The 18,155-nt window shown below is 44.0% G+C and overlaps 1 protein-coding gene across 12 annotated transcripts in view; it reads right to left on the reverse strand.

Moving 5' to 3' along the window:
• LOC147025667 (transcription factor Sox-6-like) overlaps positions 1-18,155 on the reverse strand; it is a 385,785-nt gene that overhangs the window by 226,015 nt on the left and 141,615 nt on the right. For all 12 annotated transcript variants that reach the window (XM_085886892.1, XM_085886885.1, XM_085886884.1 and 9 more), the window contains one exon: positions 15,339-15,609. In XM_085886892.1, the coding sequence (XP_085743018.1) occupies positions 15,339-15,609 (271 nt within the window). The remainder of the gene's footprint in view (positions 1-15,338; positions 15,610-18,155) is intronic.

Consider the following 18,155-nt stretch of genomic DNA (forward strand, 5'->3'; position numbering starts at 1 on the left):
AATCTATTTTCTTAATGATAAGACAGGATTGTCATTTGCGGTTTCAGATGAACACTTGGAGACCAGCCTGTTATCCACTTTGTGCAACATTCCAACGACGTGCTGCTCTGGCGCATGCTCCCTTACCTGACCTGACCTGACCACCTGAAGGCTCTATGACAGAGCTGCAGCAGATGAATCCTCTCACTAGATCTCAAAAAGATCAAATGGTCATCTAACTGCACATAGAATGTGCCATTTATTACAGGAAACTTTAAATTCTCATCATCTCTCTCCACAAGGATAATCTGGTGAACACCACTGATCTAATTCCTCTATAACACGCTGGAAGAGATTAATTTACTCCAATCACGACCTCTCTTAGGCTCTTTGAGAACCAGTAATTCAAGTCGGTCTCCAAAGGCAGCTGCAGATGGGGTATCTACTGTTGTACCAAGTCCTTTCTTGGTAAGAGGGTGGGTTCGTGCTTCCACTTTGCACCTCTCACTCCTGGAGGATAGTCAGTTCAAAGATCTTAACACCATTGGACCACAATAAAGTGGAGGCACACGGCCTGTTGTTCCCTCATACCTCGCATAACCCTTCCCTCTCCTTGCATGCCACCATATTTATTTGTCTCTCTCCTTTCCCATTTGTTCATCCACCTCCTTATTTGTGTCTGCTTGTTTCTCCACCAACCAGACTCGGTGACAATGGTTAGAGAGTCTCCTTTGAGTCTGGGAGTTCGGATCGAGGTTCGAAGCATAGCTAAATCATGCCAAAAAACTGTAAAAATGGAACTTGCTTGATTCTCACGATTATAAAAGGATAAAACACTTATAAACAAACATCTGCTGGTAACCATAGCACAGGCTTTGATAGATCTAATGGCCTCCTCCTAGGGTGAAGTTCCTTGCAAGCGAACTCATATAATGTTAACCCCCGTCAGAACATTACTCTTCTACCATCGCGCTCTTCATGAACATGCATTTTGGATAAATTTAAAATAACTGAATCACTAAAAATGATCACAACATTGCTGTGAGGCTCCTGTCATGACTTCTTTCCTCCAATTTATTCACAAACGACTTGTATATGCCTACTCATCGTATCGGCACTCACATATCTTGCTTAAAGGCTCAACTCCTACCTGATCCTCATACACCAAACTCATACACCCAACTCCTCATAACCTTACTCTCACACCCTACTCATATACCCAACTCCTCATAAACTTCCTCACATACCCTACTCATACACCCAACTCCTCATAACCTTCCTCACATACCCTACTCATACACCCAACTCCTCATAACCTTCCTCACATACCCTACTCATACACCCAACTCCTCATAAACTTCCTCACATACCATAATCATACACCCAACTCCTCATAAACTTCCTCACATACCCTAATCATACACCCAACTCCTCATAACCTTCCTCACATACCCTACTCATACACCCAACTCCTCATAAACTTCCTCACATACCCTACTCATACACCCAACTCCTCATAAACTTCCTCACATACCATAATCATACACCCAACTCCTCATAAACTTCCTCACATACCATAATCATACACCCAACTCCTCATAACCTTACACTCACACCCTACTCACATACCCAACTCCTCATAAACTTCCTCACGTACCATACACATACACCCAACTCGTCATAAACCTACACTCACACCCTACTCATACACCCAACTCCTCATAAACTTCCTCACATGCCATAATCATACACCCAACTCCTCATAACCTTACACTCACACCCTACTCATATACCCAACTCCTCATAAACTTCCTCACATACCCTAATCATACACCCAACTCCTCATAACCTTCCTCACATACCCTAATCATACACCCAACTCCTCATAACCTTACACTCACACCCTACTCATATACCCAACTCCTCATAACCTTCCTCACATACCCTAATCATACACCCAACTCCTCATAAACTTCCTCACATACCATAATCATTCACCCAACTCCTCATAAACTTCCTCACATACCCTAATCATACACCCAACTCCTCATAACCTTCCTCACATACCCTACTCATACACCCAACTCCTCATAACCTTCCTCACATACCCTACTCATACACCCAACTCCTCATAACCTTCCTCACATACCCTAATCATACACCCAACTCCTCATAAACTTCCTCACATACCCTACTCATACACCCAACTCCTCATAACCTTCCTCATATACCCTACTCAAACACCCAACTCCTCATAACCTTCCTCACATACCCTACTCATACACCCAACTCCTCATAAACTTCCTCACATACCATAATCATACACCCAACTCCTCATAAACTTCCTCACATACCATAATCATACACCCAACTCCTCATAAACTTCCTCACATACCATAATCATACACCCAACTCCTCATAAACTTCCTCACATACCATAATCATATATCCAACTCCTCATAAACTTCCTCACATACCATAATCATAGACCCAACTCCTCATAACCTTACTCACGTACCTTACTCATATACCCAACTCCTCATAAACTTCCTCACATGCCATAATCATACACCCAACTCCTCATAACCTTACACTCACACCCTACTCATATACCAAACTCCTCATAACCTTCCTCACATACCATAATCATACACCCAACTCCTCATAACCTTACACTCACACCCTACTCATATACCCAACTCCTCATAACCTTCCTCACATACCATAATCATAGACCCAACTCCTCATAAACTTCCTCACATACCATAATCATAGACCCAACTCTTCATAACCTTACTCACGTACCTTACTCATACACCCAACTCCTCATAACCTTCCTCACATACCCTACTCATACACCCAACTCCTCATAACCTTCCTCACATACCCTACTCATACACCCAACTCCTCATAACCTTCCTCACATACCCTACTCATACACCCAACTCCTCATAACCTTCCTCACATACCCTACTCATACACCCAACTCCTCATAACCTTCCTCACATACCCTACTCATACACCCAACTCCTCATAACCTTCCTCACATACCCTACTCATACACCCAACTCCTCATAAACTTCCTCACATACCATAATCATACACCCAACTCCTCATAAACTTCCTCACATACCATAATCATACACCCAACTCCTCATAAACTTCCTCACATACCATAATCATACACCCAACTCCTCATAAACTTCCTCACATACCATAATCATATACCCAACTCCTCATAAACTTCCTCACATACCATAATCATAGACCCAACTCCTCATAACCTTACTCACGTACCTTACTCATATACCCAACTCCTCATAAACTTCCTCACATGCCATAATCATACACCCAACTCCTCATAACCTTACACTCACAGCCGACTCATATACCCAACTCCTCATAACCTTCCTCACATACCATAATCATACACCCAACTCCTCATAACCTTACACTCACACCCTACTCATATACCCAACTCCTCATAACCTTCCTCACATACCATAATCATAGACCCAACTCCTCATAAACTTCCTCACATACCATAATCATAGACCCAACTCCTCATAACCTTACTCACGTACCTTACTCATACACCCAACTCCTCATAACCTTCCTCACATACCCTACTCATACACCCAACTCCTCATAACCTTACACTCACACCCTACTCATATACCCAACTCCTCATAACCTTCCTCACATACCATAATCATACACCCAACTCCTCATAACCTTACTCACGTACCTTACTCATACACCCAACTCCTCATATACCCTACTGATTACACCCAATTCTGATTCTCTTCTCCTGTATGCTACCTCTTATTTCTCTAATCCCTGTTCATCATTAATATATTGAGTCACTAATGATGAGGCAAAGACGGTCAATTCCCTTACTCTTGGTGCCTTTGATGGTTTGTTTCTTTTCCAATTGATTTTACCGTCTGTACTCTCATTATATTTTTCTTTCTCAACCCAGATTTTGATTTCCTTGTTGTCAGCAAATTCATTTGCATTTATCTTCCTCACAGGTTACGGATTATTCGATTTGCATTTGAGTTGAATCATAAAGCAGTTTGTCCTGCACTGTTGGAAACACTGGGGCCCCTTTGGATTTCTAGGAATAGTCAGGCGAGAACAGGTTGTTGGAATACGTTATTGTACGACACGGTTATGTGACGGTCCATGGTGCTGGTCTACGGTTACGTGACGGTCCATGGTGCTGGTCTTAGGTTACGTGATGGTCCATGGTGCTGGTCTACGGTTACGTGACGGTCTATGGTTACGTGACGGTCCATGGTGCTGGTCTACGGTTACGTGACGGTCCATGGTGCTGGTGTACGGTTACGTGACGGTCCATGGTACTGGTCTACGGTTACGTGACGTGACGGTCCACGGTGCTGGTCCACGTTACGTGACGGTCCATGGTACTCGTCCACGGTTACGTGACAGTCTATGGTACTGGTCTATGGTGACGGTCCATTGTACTCGTCTTTGGATATCTCATTCTGGATTAACAATTCATTTTCCTTGAGTTTTCTCTGATGTGAATATAGATTATATTTTCAATTAATTTTCCTATTTATTCCTTTCTCTATCATTTAAATGCTTTGTCATCTTTCTTTCTACATATCTCCCTTCCCCCTTTCTCCGCCCTCCCCCCCCTTCCTCCCCTATCCCTTCCCTCCCTCATTGTTCTCAGTAAATTTGTTTGCATTAGTTCTGGGTCACAAATCTTTCAAGGCCTTCAAGGAGGGAACTTAGGCTTGTCTCATCCAAATGTTATGTCAATTGGTTTCTCTTAATGAAAAAACCCACAAAGACCAGCAGCTGTCTGACAGCAGGTGCTCCTGATTTCTCCTACCAGGTTGCCTCTGTCTTTCAAGACATTCTATGTCTAACAAGAGCGCTCCTCACTCGGTACTCTTCTCAGTTCTCTTTTCCTGTCTGGCTACTCATCCAACATCCAAAGGTCCAAATCCTGTGGTCTTCATCAATTCTGCATATGCTCGACCTAACCCTGATGTCCCTGTGATCTCCTTAGGTAGCCCTTAAATAGTTGTGTGGTTTCCAGACTTCCAAACAATGAAGACTCATTCTGTGATCACTCACCACAGCATCTTCAACTTCCTGCTTTCTGGCATCTCCTCCAGGACGATCCCAATCCTCTCAAGTTTCCTGACTGTACTCCGCAAAGGGATCACCATTTTGGTTAACCACCATGTCTGTTCTATCTGGATCTGTCTGCCACTGGCCTTCCTTAAAGATGACCAACTAGTATAGGTGCCTCAACAGGTGACTGGACCATCCCTTGTTGCCATAAGCGAATGCATGTTGGATTGCAATTCAATTATGAATCCAGTGCTCAGTGAAATGGGGCTGTGCCACAAATGCGGTGACCCTGCACATTGAGGAAGGAATTGTGCATTCAGCTGGGTTCTGGCACCCAATGGTCAACTCAAAAAGACACCACAGGATCTTCAACACGAGCTAATGCTATCACACGAGTACCCGGTTTAATGTCCATCCGAGGAACCACACACTCCCTTTGATGGCAACACCCTGCATCCGAAGCACCAATCCGACGTGGTATACAATTGGTTCAGGTTTCATGTTCTGGTTTACTGAGGTCATTTAGGAAGATAATTTACTGTGCGGTGACATCTGACTGCTTGGTATTACTACAAATTAACTATCTACACTTCATTGGCAGCCGAGGTTTAAACGAACATGGCCTAGGATGTCAATTTATCCCAATAACCCGCACAGCCTGCAAGATCAGTGAACAGTTAATGCTGTGCTCTAATCAATACATCAATCCAATAGAATCAACATTGTTATCTTCTTCCTGTATAGCACATACTGTAGGTCGTGCTGATTCAATCACTTGTTCGAATCATATCTGGCATGACAAAGCCGAAAGGACTCATTTGTTCTCTCCAAGTTTGGAGAAGTCGTGTCTCCCCGCCTGTGCATGAATCGTCACATTGTGTCTGAGCCTCCGACTGTCTTCGTTCAATTCCTCCCATTTACTCTTGGCCAGAAAAAAAAGGAAAAAAAAGAAATGATGAGTGAAATCAACAGGACGTCCATGGAGGGATGCTAACCGCCATGGGAAGCAAGGAGAAGCTGATGTTACGAGCGTGAACCCTTCGTTGGAGCAAAAGAGAACCAGCACTAGTCTTCACGCGCAAGATGAGCTCTTCATCCCACAAAAGTGAAACAACCACTGGGATGTTCCAACCTTTTATCATCTCATTGAATAATCCTGCAATTCAAACTTGTCGTACCATCCTTGCCCCCCCCCCAAAATACGATTGTTTTTACACTTCCCCACTGTCCCATCGCTGCCCCTCCACATCGCAGATTACACTCCGATGATCTATTTTGTTGATCACAACATCACTTGTTAATTGTATGACAGTGACATTTGCGTAAGCCTTTCATGCTGTAAGTTACCCGGCGCTGCTGTAACACTTAGTTTTACCTCTGCCTAAGATAAAATCAATACTGCAAGGTTAAAAACAAACAAACAATTGATTCACCTGTATAGTTCTAGGCAAAGCCTGGTGTTGGCTTAGTGGTTAGGGTGGCTGGCCTGAGATCTTCAAGCCTTAATGGCTGCTGAAGTAACACCAGGTGGGGTTAACTCAGCCTGTCATCCTTCTGAGGTTGGCGAAATGAGTACCAGTGTACTGGTATAGGGGCACAGCATCAGCGGCATAGTTGTGCCCCAACAAAATGATAGGTACCCAGCAGCCATGCTGCCATATGCAACAACAAGAAGTCCCAAGCAACAGAACATAGGCCATCCATGCGATCGCTCCGAACATCCTTTCATTTTCGAAAACCAATTAACACTGAGTTAAAGTCTGTTAACATTTGTTTATATTTCACTTTTCTTTTCTGTACACTACATCTCCTTCATGGATAACAACAAAAAGACTGCGATAAAGGGCGATGACTTTCAGCTCTGTCTATGCTGAATTAAGTGTTCATCCAAAATCACATGGAGGAAGGAAGACTCCTCGTCATGGACTCGTGCTGCCAAAATAGCCTCCCCTGAAAGCAATGGAATCCAAGGCCCTCAAGTATCTCCCATAAAAAGAATGAGGCATCTCGGGCCCCCAACCATCCCCCTCACATTGGTTGGGTTGCAGTCCTCTCTTGCCTTCTCCCAAGTCTTGCTCCTCTCACCCTGTCTGCCCTCCAGCCTTCACTTTCTCCACTCGTATGCACATACTCATCACATCGCACATTACTTATCATGTCCAGCCCTTAAACTTGCCTTTGCTCTTTTATTCTCCTGTTCTTTCGCTTATGTAAATGCCCAAACGAATACGCCCAGTCTTGCTTTTTCCTTAAACCATTCAACAACAAAGCACACCACCATCACATGCTGCCCCCCCCATGCCCGTCAATGATGTATTCGACTCTCACCAATTCCCCCTCCACCCACCTTTTATCCACACTGAAGTTGTTCTATTTGTACCTCGTCACCCATATATATACATCTACCTTACAGTCGAGATGTACACCAGCTGTCCTTCACTAAATACTTTTTGGCTTTTCCATGAGCATCTACCTATGTTATATGTACATGTACATGTATATGTATATGTACAATTTTGTACATGTATATGCATATGTATGCCTGGTGTTGGCTTAATGGCAGGGGGGTGGGCTTGGGATCCGAGGATGCTGAGTTCAAATCCCACTCGGCTGTGAATTAATACCAGGTGGGGTTGATTCTGCCTGTCATCCTTCCGAGGTCTGCAAAATGAGGCTGTTGAAAATGAGGTTGAAAATGAAATTGAGGTCGGCACCCAGACTGTTTTCTGCACCACAGAGAGGTCAATGTGGCAAGCATGTCCTCTTTGTCAGGATGCATGAAGCAATAGCTGGTATGGCACATGTTTCCTGATATATACAACAGTAATGGGGTCTGATCTCAACATATGTATCTATAATCATAAAAGAGCCCATATGCCAGCATGTCAGCATGTGCCTCCTGCCCAACTCCAAAAGGATGAAAATCTAGCGGCCCAAAACTTTGCATGCACACTGAGGGAACTCTAAGGAAGTGCAGGACTGAAAATTGGGTGTTTGGGTTAATTAAAACACCCCTTTTGAAGATAATTAACAGCCTTATCAGGCACATCCTCAGACACCTCGCTCCCTCGATGGGGTCTTTAGGTGCATACGTCCTTGGTAACCTTGCTCATCCTCGCTGGGGTCTTAGTTCACCATTTTGTTCAGCCTGCTCAACAATGCCTTGAGTTGGAACAGGCCGCAACAGCACATTAATGATAAAGGCTAAAAATGTTTTTCTTTACTTTCGTCACCTCACTCATATCATCGTAACCCTCATCTATACAGTACGTATAGAAAGTCTACACCCCCCTTTAAAATCCTTCATCTTTTGTTGCCTTATAGTCTGGAATTAAATTGCATTAAAGCAGATTTTTTTTTTCCCCACCTTTATTTATAGATCATAACACACAACATCCAAATTAAAAACAAATTCTATAAATTTCAGAATATTCATGAAAAATAAAAAACTAGAATATCTTGGTTGGATAAGTGCACCCCCCACCCCCCCCCCCCCGGAGTTAATACTTGGTGAAATCACCTTGAACAGCAATTACAGCTGTGAGTTTGTTGGGATCGGTCTTTACCAACTTTGCGCACCTTGATTGGGCAATATTTTCCCATTCTTCTGTACAAAACTGTTCAAGCTCCGTCAAGTTACATGCGGAGCATTGATGGGCAGCAATCTTCAAGTCATGCCACAGATTTTTGATAGGATTTATGTCGGGGTTCTGACTGGGCCACTCAAGGATATTTATCGTTTTTGTTCCTTCGCCACTCCAGTGGAGCTTTGGCTGTGTGCTTCGGGTCGTTGTCATGTAGAAAGGTGGAACTTACATCCCAATTTCAACTTTCTTGCAGAGGGCAGCAGGTTTTCCTGGAGGATTTTTCTGTATTTTGCTCCGTCCATTTTCCCTTCTATCCTGATAAGTGCCCCAGTCCCTGCTGAAGAGAAACATCCCTATAACATGATACTGCCACCACCATGCTTCAGAGTAGGGATGGTGTTCTTCAGGTGATGTGCTGTGTTGGGTTTGCACCAAATGTAACGTTTTGCATTTCGGCCAAAAAGTTCCATCTTGGTTTTGTCAGAACAAAAAACTCTTTGCCACATGGCTTCAGAATCTCTGGAGTGTTTTTTTTTTTTTGCATTCCTAACACGGGACTCAAGGAGGGATTTTTTGAGTACTGGCTTCCTTTTTGCCACCTTACTGTCCAGGCCAGACTTGTGGAGTGCTTGGGATATTGTTGTCACATGCACACAGTAACCAGTCTTTGTCATAAAAGCATGTAGCTCTTTTAAAGTTGTTATTGGTCTCTTGGTGGCCTCTCTGATCAGTCTTCTCTTTATTTGGTCATTCAGTTTGGAGGGACAATCAACTCTGGTAAACAGTGTGGATAAGCACTGTACACCATTGTTGACTATGTGAAAAAGATATTCGAACTCTGTTTTGTTGTCAGACAATTGGAACGCACTCTTGAAACAACTACATGGGTACACAGATCAAAATTGCTTCTTTTTAAATTTTCGCAATTCAGTGGAAACTTTTCAGAGTAAATTAACTTAAATATTATTAAAACAAAATACTAAACTTAGGGGTCCGGCCGTCTTATTTTTTTCCTGTGCAGCACAAGTCTGCGAGTAGCATCATTGATTGAGGGTGTGGCAGTGCTGCTGATGTAGTGTCCCTGTAGGTGAGAGCAGTAATTTGGAATTTGGTCAGGATGCCTGGGACAGCTTCAGGGAGGGTGACCAAGGATGGGTGGGGGAGCAAGGAAAGGTGGAAGAAGGGAAGGCAGCAGAAGGGGAGGGGAAGGATTTGTGATGGGAGGGGGAGGATTTGTGAGGGGAGGGGAAGGGAAGGCAGCATGAGGGGAGGGGAAGGATTTGTGAGGGGAGGGGAAGGGAAGGGAGCATGAGGGGAGGGGAAGGATTTGTGAAGGGAAGGGAAGGCAGCATGAGTAGAGGGAAGGATTTGTGAGAGGAGGGGAAGGAAAAGAAGCATGAGGGGAGGGGAAGGGAAGGCAGCATGATGGGAGGCAAAGGATTTGTGAGGGGAGGGGAAGGGAAGGCAGCATGAGGGGAGGGGAAGGATTTGTGAGGGGAGGGGAAGGGAAGGCAGCATGAGGGGAGGAGAAGGGAAGGCAGCATGAGGGGAGGGGAAGGATTTGTGATGGGAGGGGAAGGGAAGGCAGCATGAGGGGAGGGTCAGTCTGGGCGTAACCACAGTTTCTACACATCTGGAGATAACCACCATAAGGACATCATCTTTAACGTCCACCATCTTACGTCTACCAACTAATTCTGGCAAATGCAAGGCCCAGTTTAATGGCCATCTGAGGGACGGCACACAGATTGATTTCTCAGCCTGCCTGTGAAACACCGGGATGACAGTTTATAGCCGAGTTGAGATTTGAACACAGGCTAGACAGCTTAGAGTGAGCGTGCGAACCTCTCGGCCATCCTGCCATGGCGTGGAGATGCATTGTTTTGCAGCCACTGAAAACATTTTTTCAATTCTCTCTTGAACTCGAAGTTCGTTTTCCTCCTTCTAATCCTCTAATTTATTTTGCCTTCCAAACTCCGGGGATTTCCCTACGAAGAACAGAGCCACGGTCACCACAACCACTGCTTGCGCCGTGGGAGCTTTCGCCTGCTTTAAAATGATTTTTGTTGCACTCAATGAAGTTACACTTCGAGCATATTCCATAATGTTTTCTTCACTCAATAGAATTGTTGGAACAGGAGAAAAAGTGAAGTTTAATGCTTTGGAAATTTCACATGTTCTTGTGTAACTATGGAGAAAGACGGATCATCGCTTTGCTTAAATAAATACGCTAATATGCTGAGTTACAATAATCGCTGGTTTCTTAACATTTTCAGATTTCGCTCCAGCTTTCGACAGTTATTTAATCCAAGAGATCCAATCCTCAAATCCAAAATCATATTTCGATGATATACTTTAATTAGTCTGTGAGAATAGATCGTGTTTCCAATGCAAGGTATATTTAGTAGGCCAAATCAAAATGATGGCTGAGACCCCTGCGAGGTGAAGTTGGGGTGCTCAAGGATAAGCCTTTCATGAAGGTAAGTTATTAATTCTCTTCAAAAGGGTTTTTTTAATTAACACAAAAACCCAATTTTCACTCGTGCACTCCCGTGGAGTTCCCTTCGAATGCGTGCCAAGTTATGGGCCGCTAGGTTTCATCATTTTGAAGTTTTGGAGGACGGACACACACACACACACACACACACACACACACACACACACACACACACACACACACACACACACACACACACACACACACACGTACAGCATCAGCCATACCTGAAATATAATATAATTTAAAGGATTGCTGTAAATGATGTAAACCTCAAAACATAGTTCCCTTACCTAAAGTAAGAACCTTAACCTGTAAGCAATTGATTGGATTCCCAACCCCACAGCTGAGCATCGTTCTTCCTCGAGGTTTCGATCCTTTCAGCCCAAGACCTCTCCAAACAGCGGATCCAGAACCTTAGTCATGGATCCACATTCGTATATCCACAACCTTAGTCACGGATCCACATTAGTATATTCACAACCTCAGTTGCGTCCATGTGGTCAGTCAAACCATTAATGCAACATCACTAAACAGATTAACAAATACAACCCGTTGCTTCGATGATGGGAATATTACGGGAGGGAGGAGAAAGAGGAAAGGAGAGAGAGGAGGAAGAGGAGGGAGAGAGGAAGGGAAAGAAAAAGGGAAAGAAGAAGGGAGAGCAGAAGGGAGAGAGGAAGGGAGAGAAGAAGGGAGAGAAGAAGGGAGAGAAGAAGGGAGAGAAGAAGGGAGAGAAGAAGGGAGAGAGGAAGGGAGAGAGGAAGGGAGAGAGGAAGGGAGAGAAGAAGGGAGAGAAGGGAGAGAAGAAGGGAGAGAAGAAGGGAGAGAAGAAGGGAGAGAGGGAGGGAGAGAAGGAGGGAGAGAAGGAGGGAGAGAGGGAGGGAGACAGAAAGGGGAGAGCGGAAGGGGAGAGTGGAAGGGGAGAGCGGAAGGGAGAGCGGAAGGGAGAGCGGAAGGGAGAGAGGAAGGGAGAGAAGAAGGGAGAGAGGAAGGGGAGAGCGGAAGGGGAGAGAGAGAGGAGGGAGAGGAAGTGAGGAGAGGGAAGCAAGGAGTGGGGGAGTTAGGAAAGGGGGAGGAGCAAGAAAGAGGGAGGAGAAAGGAGAGTGATGCCTCACCAAACGTCACTACATACCCTGGGAGGAGAGTGGGAGTGAGGATAATGGGGGAGAGTGGAGGGGGGAGGGGTGAGTGTGAGGGGAGGGAGTTCTGGACTTGTGTTTGCTAGGGGGACTTCAGGGGGAAAAGGGGGGAAGGGTTCTCGACGTATGTTTGGTAGTGGGACTTATGGAGAAGTAGGGGTGGGTCGTACAGGATTGAACAAAATGGGGTACATTAAGACAAGGATTGAACAAAAAACAGCCATCGAGATGTTTACTTTGTCAAGCATGTGGTCATATGAATTGATTGGAGCAAAGGAAGAACAGCAGATGTTTTCAGGGAAATTTGTCAAAATCAGATCCAGAAGATATAGAGTACCATTGGTTGAGATCCGGGTCAGGAAGTTGACCAATTGAGTCAGTCCCAAAGAGTCACAGAAGTCTTTTGCTGAAGTGCCATGGCAGATGAGGGAGGTACCCACACCCAGCCAACTGTCATGATGACAACGGAAATCACCACATGTGAGGAAGAGAGAACTTGGATGAGAGGATAGAGCCTGGTGTTGGCTCAATGGTTAGGGTGGCGGCTTGGGATCCTAGGGTCCTGAGTTCAAGCCCCGTCGGCCGCTGATTTAATACACCAGCGGGTTGACTCAGCCTGTCATCCTTCTGAGGTCGGCGAAATGAGTACCAGTTCCAGTGTGTGTACTGGTAGAGGAGCACTGCATCAGCGACACAGTCGCACTTCAAGAAATGATAGCTACCCCGGCAGCTAAGCTGCCATACGACCACCACACAGAGGATAGAGGTGGGAGTGTTGGGGAAGCCATTACCAGAGGTATTCCTGGGAGTGTGGAATAGAGTCTTTGATGAAGAGAGCAACTCCACCACCAGGACGAGGCTCAGGTCTGTCATGCTGGAGGAAGGAGTAACCAGGAAGAGACACTAAGGAGTCAGAGACGTCTTGAAGGAGGAAAGTTTCTGTTAATATTTACATGAATCTTTTACAAAGAAAGCAGATCGCACAAAAAGGTGGAAAAAACCCCACATATTTCTAATTGCCAAAAAAGAAGCCTTGTTGACTGTATCGCCATAGCTTGCAAAATCAGCTGGTTTATGATTTTTGTGTCGCTCTATGAAGTTTTACTTTCTGCACATTCCTTAATCTTTTCTTCACTCAATATAACTGTCCGAGCAGTAGAACAAGTTAGGTTTAATGCGTTGCTGAAAGAAATTATCTTTGTTATAAAAATCGCTAATTTGTTTAAATTTTCAGATTTCACTCCAGATTTCAACACTTATTTTGTCAACGAGATCTGATTCTCAAATCAGATATAATATTTTGATGATATACGTTAATTAGTCCGTGAGAGTAGATTGTGTTTCCAAGGTAAGGGATGTTTGAATCGGCCAAATTAAGACCCCTGCGAGGCAAATTTTGGCTGACCAAGGATAAGTCTTTCACGGAGGTATGCCATTAATTATCTTCAAAAAAGGGTGTTTAAATTTACATAAACACACAATTTTCATTCATGCACTTCTTGAAGTACCATTAGTATGCATGTTTAAAGTTTAGGGCACCAAGGTTTCATGGTTTTGGAGTTATGGGGGACAGACACGCACACACACACTGTACATACTGTATATATATATATATATATATATATATATATATATATATATATATATATATATATATATATATATATATATATATATATATGAAATGCTCTATAGTACAGTCACGTGATGATATAATACACTGTGATTGGTTGTCATGCAAGCAGCAATCACAAAGTTCCACACCTGCAGAAGCACTTTTTCCATACAAATACTGTGCAATTAGTGATATAATTATGGTGTGTTCAATACCTTGGTTCCTAGGAAGGAAATAACACATGGCAAGAATGTAGAAATCAAAGTGTTAGCAAGTGAAGACTAGCCCATGTAGCGGATTGCATCCTGACTCCATGTTTGAGCAGGAGCTATAACCAAGACTCTGATGAGGATACGCTAAACTGACACTGTGGACAATAGAAGTGGTCGAGGAAGAAAACCCAACCTCTCTAAAAGTGATGTTAGGTAGCTCAGGGCATGTTCTCTGTGTGAAAGACGGTGAGCCAACAGAGTTCTTCCGAGTTACCTCGCTAAACATCGGGGTGTTAACGTTTCTTGAAGAACAGGAAAATGCGCATCAGTGAAAAGTGGTCTCATTGGATGTGGAGATGAAGGACTGGCACGATAGCCGAGAGGTATGTACAGTCGCCTCTAAGCTGCCTTGACTGGGTTCAAATCCCAACCCAGCTATAAACCACCATCCTGGTGTTCTGCAGGCGAGGGAAAGCATTGATGCGTGTCCTCTCCCTCGGATGGGTGTTAAACGGTGTGACCTGTCTGTCGGCTTTCGTTGTTGGACGTGAAAGATCCCACGGTGTCTTTCGTGAAGAGGAGGCGAGTTATCGCCGGCAGCCTGAAATAATTACATATCCTTGCCTTGCATGCCACCTATCTAGGATAAAGATATTAACAGACATCACTCGACCTTCATCTGCTTCAGAGTCGACCACGTCAGCCAAACCACATCCCAAGCTTCACAAACTCTGTGCTCAGATGCCAACAAATGGACCAACTCGATTGGATGATATAATCAGGTATTATTCATGTACTTTTGTAGTTGTGGGTACTTCTGTTATGCATGCATGCAGGTAGGCAGGTAGGCAGGTGACAATGTATATCTGTCGATATTACAAACATGACGTGTGTGTTATTGTAGGAATACATGTGCTCGTGCACGTATCCATCATTTTATCGGCTTTCTTGTTCACACAGTCAATGCAAGTGTCAAGGGCACTTCATGACTCTAAGTTCATATTTAACATGATCTCCCTCACCGAGGATTCAAATTACACCTGAGGAATCTTCTTCACCAAGTAAACAGCAGAGAAACATCGAAAACAGACTGCCATCATGGAGTAACACGCTGTATGTGTGTGGACATGCATCTGTGTTTGTACACGTATGTATGTACGTACGTGTGTACGTATTATGACATGGAGTTACCATTGGTGTCACTTCTTGTCATTTCTTCAAGCTTCTTCTGCTTCAGACAGTCGACCACGTCAGCCAAACTGCCTTTCCGTCTTTCTGGTGTAGAGAGAACGCGTTCCCTTGCACCATCATCGCTGCCACCTCGTTCCTTGGCACCTTCGTCGCTCCCTCCCTGGTCCATCATACCATCATCGCTCCCACTGCGCTCCATCGCCCCATCCTCGCTCCATCCCCGATCGCACATTCCTCCATCTTCGCTCCGTGGTGACATCTCAGAGGCACACTGCAGCACAAGTAGCACGATGTCACTGTGTGAAGCAAAATCTACTCCATGGACTTCTTTCCAGTTAACTTAACAATGGATTTGTTTTACCATTATAATCATCATCATCATCGTGTGTTGGGATACAGTATTCATAAACCAGAGACACATCCTTTGCACATGGGTGTTAGTAATGGAAACTTTCTCACTTCCACAACCGTCGACTTTTTCAGCAACTTGATCCTTCCATTCATACAGTTCAAATATCTCATGGAGGAAGTCGTACAGAGAAGTGCGAATCGAGATCCGACACAAAAGTTACGTCGCATTGTGTTATGTTCAGTCACGTGACCTTCGTTCATCAAACTAAATGACGTTACAGGTCACGCACCCAACATATATGGAGCTGCACGTTTTGAACAAACGTTTCCAAAACATCAACCGATTCCACCGATTTGTAATCTGTTTGAACCAAATGGTGATGAATGAGGTTTAGGAGTGACCCCGAGGATGTGCTGACAGCCTTGTGTACAGTTCTGATTGACAGGTGGACAACACGGTCGAACTTCAAGGTTTCACCACAACTACTGCACATTTTACATACCCACAATTATTATATATATATATATATATATATATATATATATATATATATATATATATATATATATATATATATATATATATATATATATATATATATATATACATCGAAACATGTGGAGTGTGACGAGCACTCCGCCGATCCCCATTGGACATAGTCCACACCAAAGCGTCGCCTCCAACACAGAGGCCTCGGCCTGGTGACTCTGTCAAACAGACAAAGATTACATGGTCATCATCAGTTAAACATCAAATGGAGCCACCGATCCGGATTCCGGGCATACTTGCCCTCATCAGGATGATATACCGATAAATATCCAATCAATCATGACCACATTCGTCGTTTACACATCAGACGCACCTCTTGACTGTTGTGGTGAGCATCGCCGCGGAGTATGTTTCACACGGTAAAACAGAACAACCATCCGTCTGTCACCCAGACAATTGTTCCTGCTGATACAAACCATTCAACCAGAAGGCACGTGATTATGATCGGCGGGAAAATGGAAATATGTGGAGTGTGACGAGCACTCTATATATACAGGGTGAGTCAAAAGTAGCGCCCGATTTCTGTCAGTTGATTGTTTGTTTGCCATTGGTATTACAGTGTACAAGAAGGTAGAAATAAATGAATGACATGTTTATCTAACCATTTATTCAAGAAAAAATTATTACGGAACTGTACCAAGCTATTTTACTTGCAATTTTCAAAGTGCCCTCCCTCGTGATCGATACACAATTGCAGCCGAGCAGGCACAGAGCGGCACACACATCTGCAGAGTTCGATATCAATTTCCTCAAACTTTGCAGTGATTTGAGCCTTCAATTCCTGAATGGTACGAGGCTTTTCACGATAAACAAGGTCTTTCATGAGCCCCCAAAGAAAGAAATCTGGAGATGTAAGGTCTGGGGAGCGTGCCGGCCACTCGATCGGACCGCGGCGGCCTATCCACTTTCTGGGAAAGTTTTCATCAAGCCACTGACGAACATAATGTCCATAATGAGGTGGAGCTCCATCATGCTGGAAATAAGTCCTGATCTTGTACCCTGGGCAAAAAGAAGGTTTGCAGCATATACAGGTAAATTTCTACAGTGACAGATCCCTCAGAGAAAAAGGGTCCAATTGTCCCTTATGGAGATATGGCTGCCAAAACTGTCACTCCAGGTAAATTTACCTCCTTCTCAACTGTCACTCTTGGGTTATTCACAGCCCAGTCGACACAATTGACTGTTAATTGTGCCATTAAGCTTAAAACATGCCTCATCTGACCACCAGATGTTGTCTAGCATTGTGTCCTCTTCGTGAAGTTTAGCTAAGAACTCTTCGCAAAATTGAAGATGGCGGTCGTCATCTCCATCATGAAGGGCATGCAGTAAGCATGGAATGTAAGGTTTCCATTTTTTCTGGTGAAGGATGCGGATAACACTTAATTGGCTCACTTCCAACTCTGCAGATAAACGGCGAGTTGACTTTTGCGGACTTTGTTCCAGTCTTCTGATGGCTTCTTCAGCCTTAGCTACATTCGTTGCCGTTTTCGGATGACTGGACTTCTTTGCAGTGGCTGCCGACCCTGTTGCTTCAAATTTCTCGACAATCAATCGTATGTTTCTTCCCTGATGTGGGTTAATATCGAATTCCTGTGCCAAACGGCGTGCCGCCATCGTTGGTTGTTCATTACATTTGTAGTAATGTTTCACGACCACAATGCGTTGATTCATTGAAAGGTAATTCATGGTTCAATTTGGTGCAAATTCAGTAACTTTCCAAGCTCGCATCAATAACCTGCAAAACAAAATCAAAAATAAATAAATGACGAAAATTAATAATCTGCAAGACAATTATTAGCATTATTTCCCAGAAAGAATCTGACAGCCGACAAAAACAGAAATCGGGCGCTACTTTTGACTCACCCTGTGTATGTATGTATGTATATATACATATGTATATATATACGACATGGCCA

The sequence above is a fragment of the Eptatretus burgeri genome, chromosome 6, assembly GCF_056783735.1.
Source record: "Eptatretus burgeri isolate ZD-2024b chromosome 6, Ebu_testis_v1, whole genome shotgun sequence".
NCBI classification, from domain to species: Eukaryota; Metazoa; Chordata; class Myxini; order Myxiniformes; family Myxinidae; genus Eptatretus; species Eptatretus burgeri.